This window comes from Thermobia domestica, chromosome 6 (assembly GCF_964235325.1).
Source record: "Thermobia domestica chromosome 6, izTheDome1.hap1.1, whole genome shotgun sequence".
NCBI lineage: Eukaryota > Metazoa > Arthropoda > Insecta > Zygentoma > Lepismatidae > Thermobia > Thermobia domestica.
The window spans coordinates 17,777,709-17,790,218 of record NC_137459.1 but is presented as its reverse complement, the minus strand read 5'-3'; the positions used below and the strand labels follow the sequence as shown (position 1 = coordinate 17,790,218).

At 36.2% G+C, this 12,510-nt stretch overlaps 1 protein-coding gene across 2 annotated transcripts in view; it reads left to right on the top strand.

Annotated features, from left to right (window-relative positions):
• The first annotated feature begins 273 nt into the window (after window positions 1-273).
• The window catches only part of LOC145687858 (testis-expressed protein 264 homolog), a 42,405-nt gene continuing 30,168 nt past the window's right edge, over window positions 274-12,510 (top strand). For both annotated transcript variants that reach the window (XR_014131803.1, XM_081761348.1), the window contains exons 1-2: window positions 274-648; window positions 10,726-10,947. Coding sequence is in view for 1 of the 2 variants with exons in the window: in XM_081761348.1 (XP_081617474.1) it covers window positions 385-648; window positions 10,726-10,947 (486 nt within the window). In the remaining variant the exon portion in view is untranslated. The remainder of the gene's footprint in view (window positions 649-10,725; window positions 10,948-12,510) is intronic.

Below are 12,510 nucleotides of genomic sequence, written 5' to 3'. Positions count from 1 at the left end.
ACTTCTGATGAACATGAGATTTTGGTGAGTACCAGTATTTATTATTTTATACTGGGCTTTGTCCCATAGTCTTCCTTGTTATTTTATGTTAAATATTTTAAAATTTAGTAAATATTTTTTTCATTTTTAGCACATAAAAATATAAATATTTTACAGTTTTTAGCACATAAAAATCCGGGCCCTAATAATAACTATAGCGTGTGAAGCGGTACGTAATGAAACAAAACTAATTTGGAAATCTACAATGATGTAAAAATGTAGAAGTTGGCACCCCTGTGCGATGTCAGAAGCGGCGGCATCGAAGATGTCGTTCCATGAGGTTTGGGAAAAGTCAGCTGTGGGCTTCGTGAACGAATTAATGTGATTTTTGTGTCTTTTGACATTATGGATATGATCACGGTGCTCTTATTAATTTTTATTACTTTAGTTGTGGGAGCAATTGGTGTTATATACTCAAGTGGTGCTATGGCTCCAATTGAAGTACGTACCGGCGAACCTCCTTTGCAGAAAATAACGATTGCCTACAAATACTGTCCAGGAAGAAGCTCTGCAAACCGTACTCGGAATACGTACGGTTTCTTCAAACATATACAAATGTCATGGCCTAACAAAAGGATAATATGCATCTTCGTGGATCCAGAGTTAATAGTAAGCATGTTTATTGCATTAACCATATTTGTAAAGTGGTTTATACCGTTAAAATAATGGAGGTAATGTATCATTCTGTATGTAAGAAATCTTAGACCTTTCAGTTAAATGTATATCGAATGTTGTTTTGATAGAAAGTATGTACTTGGAAATAATGTAATGTGATGTCGGTAATGGAAGTTTCAGGTGTGTCTGCTGATATGACATAATGCTGTAAGAAGGGCCGCGGTGGCTCAGTGGTAGAGCGTTCACCTCTGGTGCTTGGGGTTCCGGGTTCGATCCCAGCCCCGCCAAGTGAACTTTGTGGTGGACAAACACCGTGTGTGTTTTCTCGGGGTTCTCCCGTTTCCTCCCACTTTCTTCATTTCACCTTTTCATTCATCACTGTCTGCTTTAGCATAACCGGCATAAGCGTGGGACGTAAAACTCAAAGATTTCATTTCATTTCAATACTGTAATAGAAAGTGCAAGCATTATATTTGGGTAGTTCCATTTTCTCGTATGTGATATGCTGCTCATGATTAATTTAGTACTTATTGTTGCTTCGTATGCATAATCAACCCAACCCCATGGGCAGGTTTACAAACATCTTTATCGTTGATACAAATAATATGGTAGCGACTACTTGGAAATTTCAAGTCACTAGGTGTATTTCTTCCTTAAACAGAGTATGCACTGAAGTGATAGAACTCATAGGAAACTAGTTAATTGTCTCGGAAAACGTCGAACGACGCGAATCAGTTTGTGCTATCAGTTGGATTTTCGTAAGTGTAATGAAACATCGCGTGCTGTGCTGATAGCAGACGGACGGAAATTATTGGCGTTTGCGCGGGTAGCTTTTGCTAGACGAATGAATGGAGGATGTGATTTCGAAAGTCATCCGAACATTGAACTTTTCTCCCACCATAGATTCAAGGGTGAAACGTGAAACTGCATTGCTGCAGTGTCGCTGGCCCAGGCGAAAATCGAAAAAGGAATGTTTAGTTCCCCCCCCCCAAAATACTAGGTTGTGACCCTTGCACACTTGGTAGTGATTATTTTTCGAAATATAAACATGTGCATAAAACACGAACAAACTTCTGCTAGGTGGCCACTAAAAAGCACGAATGCTATGTAGCGCAGGAACGCGGCAGGGTCTCGATGGGGGTACGTCCGTAGGGAGCAGGCGCGTCAGCGGTGTTGGGTATATGCACAGACGAGGATAGTGGAAAAACACTTTATATGTCTTAAAGTGCATGACTTACATGTTGCACATGGCAAGTCTTTACTTTGACTCAGTGACTTTAATCGGTTCTTATAGATTTAGTCGCTTCCTGGAACTGTTCGCGTGTGAGTCACTTGTTGGAACTGTTCGTACCTTTGGTGTGACGTCTTAGTTCATATTTTTCCCACTAGGTGTCTATGTACAGTCATATGGTAGGTTGTTAGTGTGATGTCACATGTTCTGTTTGCTTGTATGTGTGTGCTGTTGTTGGTGACATACGGGGAGCGCGTAATTGAATTTTCGATTCATGCGACGATCGAGTTAGCAAATGCGATTGAGAAACCATTTCATGAATTTAATAGAACGAATTTGAACTTGTCGTTTTTAAATAAGTTTGTAGTAGATTCGGATATTAACTCATATCGCTTTGCAGCACTTTCTAGTTTTGGTTTAATTGAGTTAGAGAAAACCTATCATGGTTGTGGTCTAAGGTTGAAGATATTTTCGACGTATGGTAAAAGTGGGCGTTTATTGGTTTTTCTTGTTTGTAATAATAGTAAGTGTGCTCAGTTTAATAAAACGACGTGTGTGTGCGGAAAGGAACATTTTTCAGTAATATTGAGTATTGCGCATGTGTTCTTGCTATTTTTTTTCGTTGTGCAATCAGCAATTATGAGTTCATTCATGAGTGTTCTCCTATGACGAAATGGTGTGTGTTTTCTTTTTTTTATTCATATTATTTTTATTCTTGATTTGTTTTGTATTTGAGTATTAAGCAAAGTATTTGGTTTGCTGCTGGTTGTCCCGGAAATCTACAATCATGTCAAATTTCATCATTGTAGCCCTACGGGAAGTGCTCAATAATTTGTGGGTGTAAAAGGTGTCCCATATAAATAACATGGGGAAGATTTTTCAGTTCCCTATAAAACCACTCGAAAGTTGGATTTTTTATTTTTACTACTTTATTTAGGTAGTGCTAACGAAAATGTGCAAGCATACCGAATTCCACGTTTTTATTCCAATTCTAAGTACCTAACATGGAGAAATTTTTTATCCCCTCTTTAGACCCCGTAAAAAATTAAAAATATTCACTTCTGGCAATTTTCCTGTCGGTTAGTTCTGGAAAGCTACAATCATGCCAAATTTAATCATTGTAGCCCTACAGGAAGTGCTCAATAATTTATGTCAGCTCATGTAGTTATATGTATATGTATGTATGTATACAGTCTGCTACAAAATAACTGCACCACCTGCTAAAATTTCAATGTTTTGATTTCCCTTAGGAAATTGTTAATTAATTTTATCTCTAAAGGGGCTTAACGTATCATATAATTGTTAGCCATTGCATTTGATATGTTTTTGTTTGGTACTGCTCATGGATTTTGTAAGATCATTGCTCAACAGGTGGCAATGCATTCAGTATTGAAATGGCTGCCTCATGTATGCACAAGTGAATGGTGATTGACTGATCGTTATTAATGAAGATTTGCTCCATTCGAGAACTTCTGTTCTTGTTGTTGTTTATGATCTGTATATGATATTTAGTACTTTGTGATTGTTCCTCAATAGTTAGTGCGATTACGTACTAAAAATGGGTAAAATACTGAACGACACATCCCTCGTAAACAAGGGAAAATACTGGCGCTGTACTGGCTGGCATTTTGCATCGTCAAATTGGAAAAGAACTTGAACTGTATCATACCACGGTTGGTAGAGTTATTAGCAAGCAAACAATGTATAATAAGTCCTCTTTGAGAGACAAATGTGGCCGAAGGCGAAAAGCAAGCCATTGGATAGACAGAAAAGTAAAGGCCCTAGCTCTGACAGGCAGAGAATCTTCTTCACAACAAATTGCTCAAACTGTGTCCGATGACACTGGTGTTAGTGTAAGCTACGTGACAGTTGTTAGACGGCTAAAGGAACAAGGAATTCAGAAGACAACACCTAGAAAGAAGCCGATACTTAACGCAATTCACATAAGAACCAGGAAACACTTTCTTAGCATGTACGAAGCGTGGGGTATTGAAGAATGGGGACATATAATTTTCTGCGATGGAAAAAAAAAGTTTTAGGGTGCTTGGAAATGACAGTGGCGTCCGACTATGGATGAAAATGGGGAATAAGTTAATAGCTCCTGTAAATCACCCACAGAGATATTTGGTGAAATTGTAATGTTGTGGGGCCGTTTCGGCTGTTCCAAGTCAAAAGGTGTCGGAAGACTAGAAAGTTGCTACAGGTCTGTTAATGCACAGTATTACATGGACATTTCGAACCGTAAACTTCTAGCAACAGCAGGGAATCATTTCTCAGGCGAAAACTTAGGTTAGTTCATATTGCAAGATGACAATGTGCCGTGTCACAGAGCTGCTGTGGTTAAGAAGTGGTTTTCAAACATGCATATAAAAAGGTTGTGGTAGTCACCTGACTCTCCAGACATGAATCCTATAGAAAATTTATGGCATATCATGTTCAGCAAGCTTTCAGGGAAGATATTCTAAACAAGAAAGGAGCTTATTGAAGCTCTGGTGCAAGTTTGGTTCCATGAGTTAGACGTATCCTTGTGCCAATCTCTCGTACACAGCATGCCAAGTAGGTTGGCAGCACTGAAAGTGGCACATGGGAAACATACAAAGTATTGAATAGGGTATTTACATAGTTATTATGGCTTTCTACACTTAGCAGTACTGTTCAAAAAAAGCTTGCATCCTTTACTTGTTCATTAATTAGATGTTAACATGTATTCAACAAGGTGCATGAAAACAAATATTTTCATTTTTTTTTTTTTGTAATAATGGCTATTTGTAGGGTATTATTATGTAATATATTGTATTTGAGTCATTTTTCTCTATATATGTAGTTGATACAACACCAAACGATGTATGAGAAATAATTTGAAACGATTGCAATTAATAACCTTCATAATATATATAACAATTCGCAAAATGTATCGATTATTCTTAAGGGGTGCAGTTATGTAACAGACGGTATATATATGTATGTATGTATTAGGGTTGGCAAAAACCATGGTTTTTATTGAAAAAACCAAAAAACCCGGTTTCTTTGGTTTAAACCAGGTTTTTTGGTTTAAATAATTTGCACTATATATTTATATCATATATGGACAGAAATAAGTTTGTTTCGCCTTGGTGTTATTATGCAACAAGGGGGTTATGCTGGAAGGGGTCACATAAGCTTGAAGCGGAATCGAAACCGCTTCTCGGCTTAACATCCAAGGGAAATTGTGCTCCATTCGAACTCGAAACCGGGACTAATTCGCCATAAATCCGATACGTCTGCCGACTCACGTAGGACCCCCGATAAAAATACGTTGTACTGATCTTTACATACTTGTTAATCTAATTGTCAAGAATCATTGGAGAAGGACAAAAAGATAAACAGTTGTACAAGTGAAACCATTATACAGAATTACATAAGGACAATTTCAAAATACTACAGAGTACAGAAGAACTAATTTACTCCAAGTTAGTTCATTACGACCTTCATTAGTCCAAGTCAAAGAAATACAGCGACTTAATTTGCATATCAGTAAGAAAAGTGAATAAAGATACGAATTATTTGAGCCCACTTTGGCTCTGACCCATTTATACATAAATAGATACCAGAGATACTTTTGATTTCAATAAATGCCTCTCGTGGGGTTTGTATGAACTCCCTCCTAAACAAGTACGGTATTTCGATGCATTTTATCAATAGTAAACATCATTAAAACGAAACAATAATTAGAATTTTTCTTTGATTGTAATTGCATAACAATAATAACAACCTATACAAAAATCACAAAAGAAACATTCATAAATTTATAAAAAAGCAAAAGTTGCTTTTGTAGCATAATGTCTTTGAGTAATGAATGGGGAATTTAGGTCTGAATATAATACGAATAATATACGGGAGTGAAATGTGATAACCCACAAATGTGTGTTCATCAAGATTTTACGAACACTTACACTTTTACGAACATTTTTCGTTTTTTGGTTTAAACCAATTTTTTTTTAAACCAGCCAACCCTGGTATGCATGTATATAAAAGAAAAAATAAACTTAGCCTGCCTGAAATCGAGAAGTGAAGAGTACAATTCATTTGCATATTTTACAAAAATGATATACTTTTCACCAATTGTAGCTTCCTTACAAAATTCGGCTTGAGTACCGTAATTGCGGGCTACTTGGACCCATACCAAAAACTCGTTTAAAGTCCTATATGCAATGCAATAATGAGTGAGTTCAGAGTTAGATCCGTTAGATGGGATCATAATGCAGGCGTACACACATTGAAACTAGTTCTGTGGTAGGCTACGATTGAGCAGCATTGGTAAAAAAGGTCGTTGACGAAAAGAGTGTATTTATTGGGCGCCAAACTTTTATGTGTGTACACTATTTGCAAGGAAGTGGAACCAATGCAAAGTAAACACATAAGTAGTTACATATAGGTTAATGAAACTGACATGGTAAACTTTCTCATATACAATAAGATGTGTGCGTAATTGCATTATACAGTATATGAAGTGTGTATATATGACCTGGAAAACATGGATATTTTGTCCCACATCTTTTGTTATCTTTATCCCACCCCATCCTTTGTTATCTTTATCAATGAAAAATAAGGGTATGTTGTCACGTGTCACACAAGTAAGGACTTTTCATTGTTTCCTTAAGGATACCGGTACAAAATGGTACATCAATATAAAAGATTGCCTGCAGGTCGAAAAAATGCCGATTTTTCATAACAGCTTGAAGAATGTTTACCAGCAATTCAGTCGGGGAAAATGTCGCGAAAAGAAACAGAAACTCACTTCAAGATAAGTCGTTCCACCATAGAAAGAAGATTAAAGAACAGGTCAAGGCAGATTCCGGGCCATCTGAAAGTGTTCACTGAAGAAGAATAATTAACCTTTGCTAGTCATCTTGATAAAGTTTGTGATTTCGGATTCCTCGTTAATTAACTTGATTTCAGATTTATTGTGAAGTCCTATTTTGCCATGCATGGGAGAACTGTCATTGCTTTCTAAGACAATCTTCCCAGTCGAGATTGAGTGAAGTTATTTTAGAAAATGCACCTCCAGTCAACGACTAGATTCGCTGCTAATATAGATAGGACTCGTCCAGCTGCAGAAGAAAACGTAATCAGCTATTACAATCATTATATTTGATAGTACCTCTTAAAATGTTCTCTCTTTGGTTTGCAGTAAATAAAAAGTGTTGTTCTTGGAACACCTACGTCCTACTTAGTCTCAGAGCAGATTTCAATGGTTTTCTGTAGGAAAATATGGGGGTGGGTTCAAGTAGCCCGAACGCGAGTCTTACTTGGACCCATTTTTTTATAATAATCGCCTGTGCTTTGTTTTTAATATATGTAACTAAAACTGTCCTCGATATGTGCAATAAAGTCTGTAGTTCCACTTAATATGGGTTATGACAATAACTTTCGAGTTTTCGTGGATGAAAATAGGCCGAAAGAACGAATTTGTTGCAAAATTGGGTCCAAGTAGCCCGCATCTACGGTACCTTAAATAATACGCCAATTGCAACGTCATGCACTGTGTACCATGATCAGAATTTAAAAATCGGGCTAACTTTACAATACCCGCTCCAGCTGATATATTCACTCACAATCGAGAAATTGCGCTCTATTAATTTTATGAAAATGGCTGAAAACTTCCGTAACCTTAAGCTAACCCGTTCCTACCCACTTCCTTTCTTACCCCTGTTTTACTCTGCTATACCCTACCCTACAGTACTATACCCTTTTAAAGCGGTCCTACTTATGGATGCGCAGCTGGAGGGTGTATTGCAGGGTTGGCAAAAACCATGGTTTTTATTGAAAAAAAAACTGTTTTCTTGGTTTAAACAAAGTTTTTTTTTGGTTTAAATAATTTGCTCTATGTATTCATATCATATATGGACAGAAATAAGTCTGTTTCGCCGTGATGTTATTATGCAACAACCGGGTTATGCTGGAAGGGGTCATATAAGCTTAAAGGGGAATAAAAACCGCTTTTCGAGTTACATCCGAGAGAAATTGTCCTCCATTTGAACTCGGAACCAGGACTAATTGGCCACAAATGCTATACGTCTGGCGACTCACTCACGAAGGAATCCTGATAAAAATATGTTGTACTGATCTTTACATGCTTCTTAATATAACTGTCAAGAATCATTGGAGAAGGACAAAAAGATAAACAGTTGCACAAGTGAAACCATTATACAGAATTATATATGGACAATTTCAAAGTACTACGAGTACAGAAGAACTAATTTAGTTCAAGTTAGTTAACAACGACTTTTGTTGGTCCAAACTAAAGAAATGCAACGACTTAATTTGCATATCAGTAAGAAAAGTGAATAAAGATACGAATTATTTGAGTCCACTTTGGCTCAGACTCATTTATACATAAATAGATACCAAAGATACTTCTCAATTCACTAAATGCCTCTCGTGGGGTTTGTATGACCCCCCCCCCACACACACACACAAAGTACGGCATTTCGATGTATTTTATCAATAGTAAACATTGAAACGAAACAATATTTAGAATTTTTTTTTTTGATTGCAATTACATAACAATAACTACTACTACAAAAAAATCACAAAACAAATACTTACAAACTTATTTAAAAAGTTGTTTTTGTAGTATAACCTTTTTGAGTAATGAATGGGGAATTTAGGTCTGAATATAATACGAGTAATATACGGGAGTGAAACGTGATAACCCACAAATGTGTGTTCATCAAGATTTTACAAACACTTAAACTTTTACGAACATTTTTCTTTTTTTTTTTTTTTTTTTGTTTAAACCAGTTGTTTAAAAAAAAAAAAAAAACAGCTGGTTTAAACCAGCCAGCCCTAGTGTATTGTAAAGTTTACTCTAAATATCTTTTTAAATGATACCAAGGTTTTCGTGTATTTTGTGGATAGGCTCTACTAATTGGGTCTGTAAAGTCAGAAGAATTGTTTCGTCAAATAATACCATCCAGTACTACGTAACGATGAATAATCTTTCCAGCAGTCAGTTATAATTGTGGAAATAACATTAACGTGCCTGGTAATAATAACTTCTACTAAATTTTCCGCAGAATTCTCATTATTCGGACATTAACTCTAGAAAATACCACCTGTCTCTCGGCAAATTCCACACTTTTTTCTTTAATCTTCTGTTTAGGCAGAAATACCTGTATCCGGATGTAGGGACCCAGACAATTCTACAATAATGCGATAAGTTACCCATTGTCGGGAATGGGGTTGAGTTGCAGAGAGGAAGATATTGATGAGACCGAGCTTCATCGTTCATCATCAGAAAGCCTGATGAGGCTATCAGCATATTCAAGAAATGTCGTACGGAAGTGCTTGGAAAGGGATAAAGAAGTTAAGCATTCGTGCCTAACTTTGATGTGCACGACTTTTCTATTACTCTGTATATGGAGAGCTTTGTACAGAAATACTAGTGAATGGAATATTGTTGCTCCGCGATCGGTTTGCTGTACAAAGGCAAAAGGTTCTGACCACTGAAAGGTGAAAATTTCGTATTCTGTTTTCTATTATTTATTCAGTTAATTTAACACGATCATTAGGCGTTCTTTAAATTCATGATCTCATCTCGGTCAAAGCTATAGATACCACTTTTTTTAATGCGGGTACTAGTTTTACAAAGTTCCAGTATGACAAGGGACAAACGAAAATACATTTGAAGAACATGAATATCTGCCTGTGTAGGAGTGATTTTTAAGACTAAATAAAATGATACGAGAATTAGAAAATGTTGTTAGGATTGTGGAGAGACAAACAGGTTGTCTTCTAATAGTTAACACATAGTTCGTTGTTGATAGTTTCGTCAATGAAGTGTTAAAATTACATTGTGATAAGTTCACAAAATTTTCGGCACGAATTATGTGTAATCTGAAGCTGGGTTCGTATTAAGGAGTAGTGTGAAATATTCTGAGTTTTTCTTAATTTTTATTTATTTATTTTTTAACTTCTTTAAGTTCCTGCACATCTTAAGTAGTGATTTCCAACTGAATGCTGTGACGTCACAGTTTATTATGATGTTAATTACCGGTTACCTCAAAACAATTAGCAGCATTATGTGTTGTATGGTGTGCTGTGGTTTGAAAGCTTATGAGTTTATTTTACCATCAAGTTCTTTACGTTAATTGACATTCTCTTTTGTGATAACGCACTTAGTTGTTCACATTTCATAATAGAAGATTTATATTCGTGTCCGTTGACCATATTTGTATACTGGTTCAAAGACTGTCTCCCTCATTGATATTTTTCAGTGTACGTAAAAATTGTTTTGTACATCTTGATTCGTCACGTCATAACTCGGAAAAAGGTAAGATATTCAACAAAATATTATTTGGCGTCTTTAAAGGCATCAGTTTTGTACAAAAAAAAAAAAAAAAAAAAAAGTTTTCTACCTTAGTGAATTTCTAACATACAAGCGATAGTAGATACTTAAGTGTGTGTGTGTTTTTTTTAATGTGTTTGATTTTTCATTCATTGTAAATGCTCAAGGCATGAATATTTATTTTGTTCCGTTGTTTTAAACTCTAGAAATTATAAATTTTACAATATGCTCAGAAAAGCTAAAGAAGAAAATACTATTTTCCCCTTGCATTCAGTTTCTACAGGTTTCCTCTTCATGTTTCTACAAAGGTACCGATGAAGGAGACTGAAAACCTTTGAAGCATTATACTAATATTTCAGTCAACGTATGCGAAGGTATTCCTTCTGTATGTACATCCTATTGTATCGCTTACCAGTATTTACATATTGTTTGTGTAAAATCGGCTCCTTTTTTAATGAAAAATGCAGTGGGAATGAATTGAGGTTATGAGTATAATTTATCTTCTTTCTAGAAAGATGTCCATCCATTCAAATCTGTTATTGGATTTATAGTTAACGAAGGTAATGAGCTGCCACCCGAGGAAGAGATCACAGCGATTCGTAGCAAAGGGTATGAACTGACGACTCTCCCTGCAGTGCGCCACGCTCTGATTGCGTCGTTCCCATTCCGCACGAGACTGTCAGCGTTTGTTGCCATTGCCAGGGTTTATCCAAAACTTTCAGGGTACATTAGAGTAAGTAACATTTCCATCAACATTTGACATTCAACAATATGCATAATTCTTGAGTTACTCTGTAGGCTGTAACTTGAAGTATTTTGCAAACGCGCTGGCATGGTATGGTTGTGATCTGGGTTTTCAAACCCTGTTTACTCGCGTATTTTAACTTTGAAATTCAAGGAAATTTGCAGTAGGTAGTGAACAAAATGCTTGTGGTAACGAAAGTAGACTGATACATTCTTAAGGTGATATAATTGGAATTTAATGGTTAGCTACAATATATGCTACAATCTTTTTATGGAAAGCGGATTTAGGCCATTTTCACTAAAATTAGTAAATGTTCTAGTTTTCGATGTTTTAATCAGAGGGCCCAATAGACATAAACTCCAGGTAACACTATGTTTGTTTATATTTATGATCGTATACATCGTGCACATGAACAGCTTGTAGCAGAAAAATTAACGAATTTCTGCATTAATTAATTCACGTCCTTATCTTGGGAGAATTAGGAAGCATCAGTATTTCGGTGTATATATCGATCTGTCCTTATTCATGGTGATTCAAGTTGGAAGGGTGCTTCCTTACTATTTTCAAATAATTTCGAAACAACTTTCATTAAACGCCTAGGAAAGAATTGCATTGGAATTGCCGCTGCGTAGTAGACTTCAGTCAGGTGGCTTAAATTTTGAAGTTCTCTTGTTGACTATAAACTTCTGTTTGAACTCTCATAACAAATGGTCAAAACTAGTGTGCACAGGAATAACAGTAGAATTGTTGAACTATTAATTTCAAGCATTCACAGACTTACATTCTTTTGATGTCATCGGAAGAGCACTCGAAACATCAAATTTGTCGGTGATATGCAGAAAGCAAACACGCACAATTCACATTGAAAATCATAACCAAGCCACTTGCAATTCCTGTAAGAATTGAATTTATTTTAGGAACGATTGATTCGACCTAATATTAGTTGTTTTAGATTATTTTACGTCTCTCCCCTCCTTCCCTCAAAAAAACGCTAATGGAGGCTGAATTTGGACTTAACAGCGTCAGAAGTATCAGTATTCATATCAGTTACCCAAAAAATTATTTATTCGACATTAGTATCTGTCGTTTTTTATTATTTTTATGTCCTCTATCTACGTCCACTCCTAGTAGAGTTAGGGATGTCGTACTCCACAGCAATTTTTTCCAGATAGTAAATCATGTGTGTACCCAGTTTAGTTGGAATAACTTCATGCATTTCAGTTGTGGTGGAACACATATCTTTATATATACACACAGATGTATGAGCAAAGAACTGAGTAGAATATATAACTACAAGCAGTGTCTTCGGCGTTCCCTAGTAAATTTCTCAGCCAGCTGACATGCCCGTTCTTGCCTAAGGTTGGGCTTAAGGGTCATTGGGATTGGTATCCAACAGCTAATCGACTCCAAAAACAGTAATCGACGATGGATCCGAAGTAATCTCTGACGTCTTAGGCATTTCATTTTTCACACCTATCCCCAATTTCCATACGGATGAGAACTGAATTCCTACTTCGACGTTATTTTTAAGGTAACTGTTCACCTCATCGA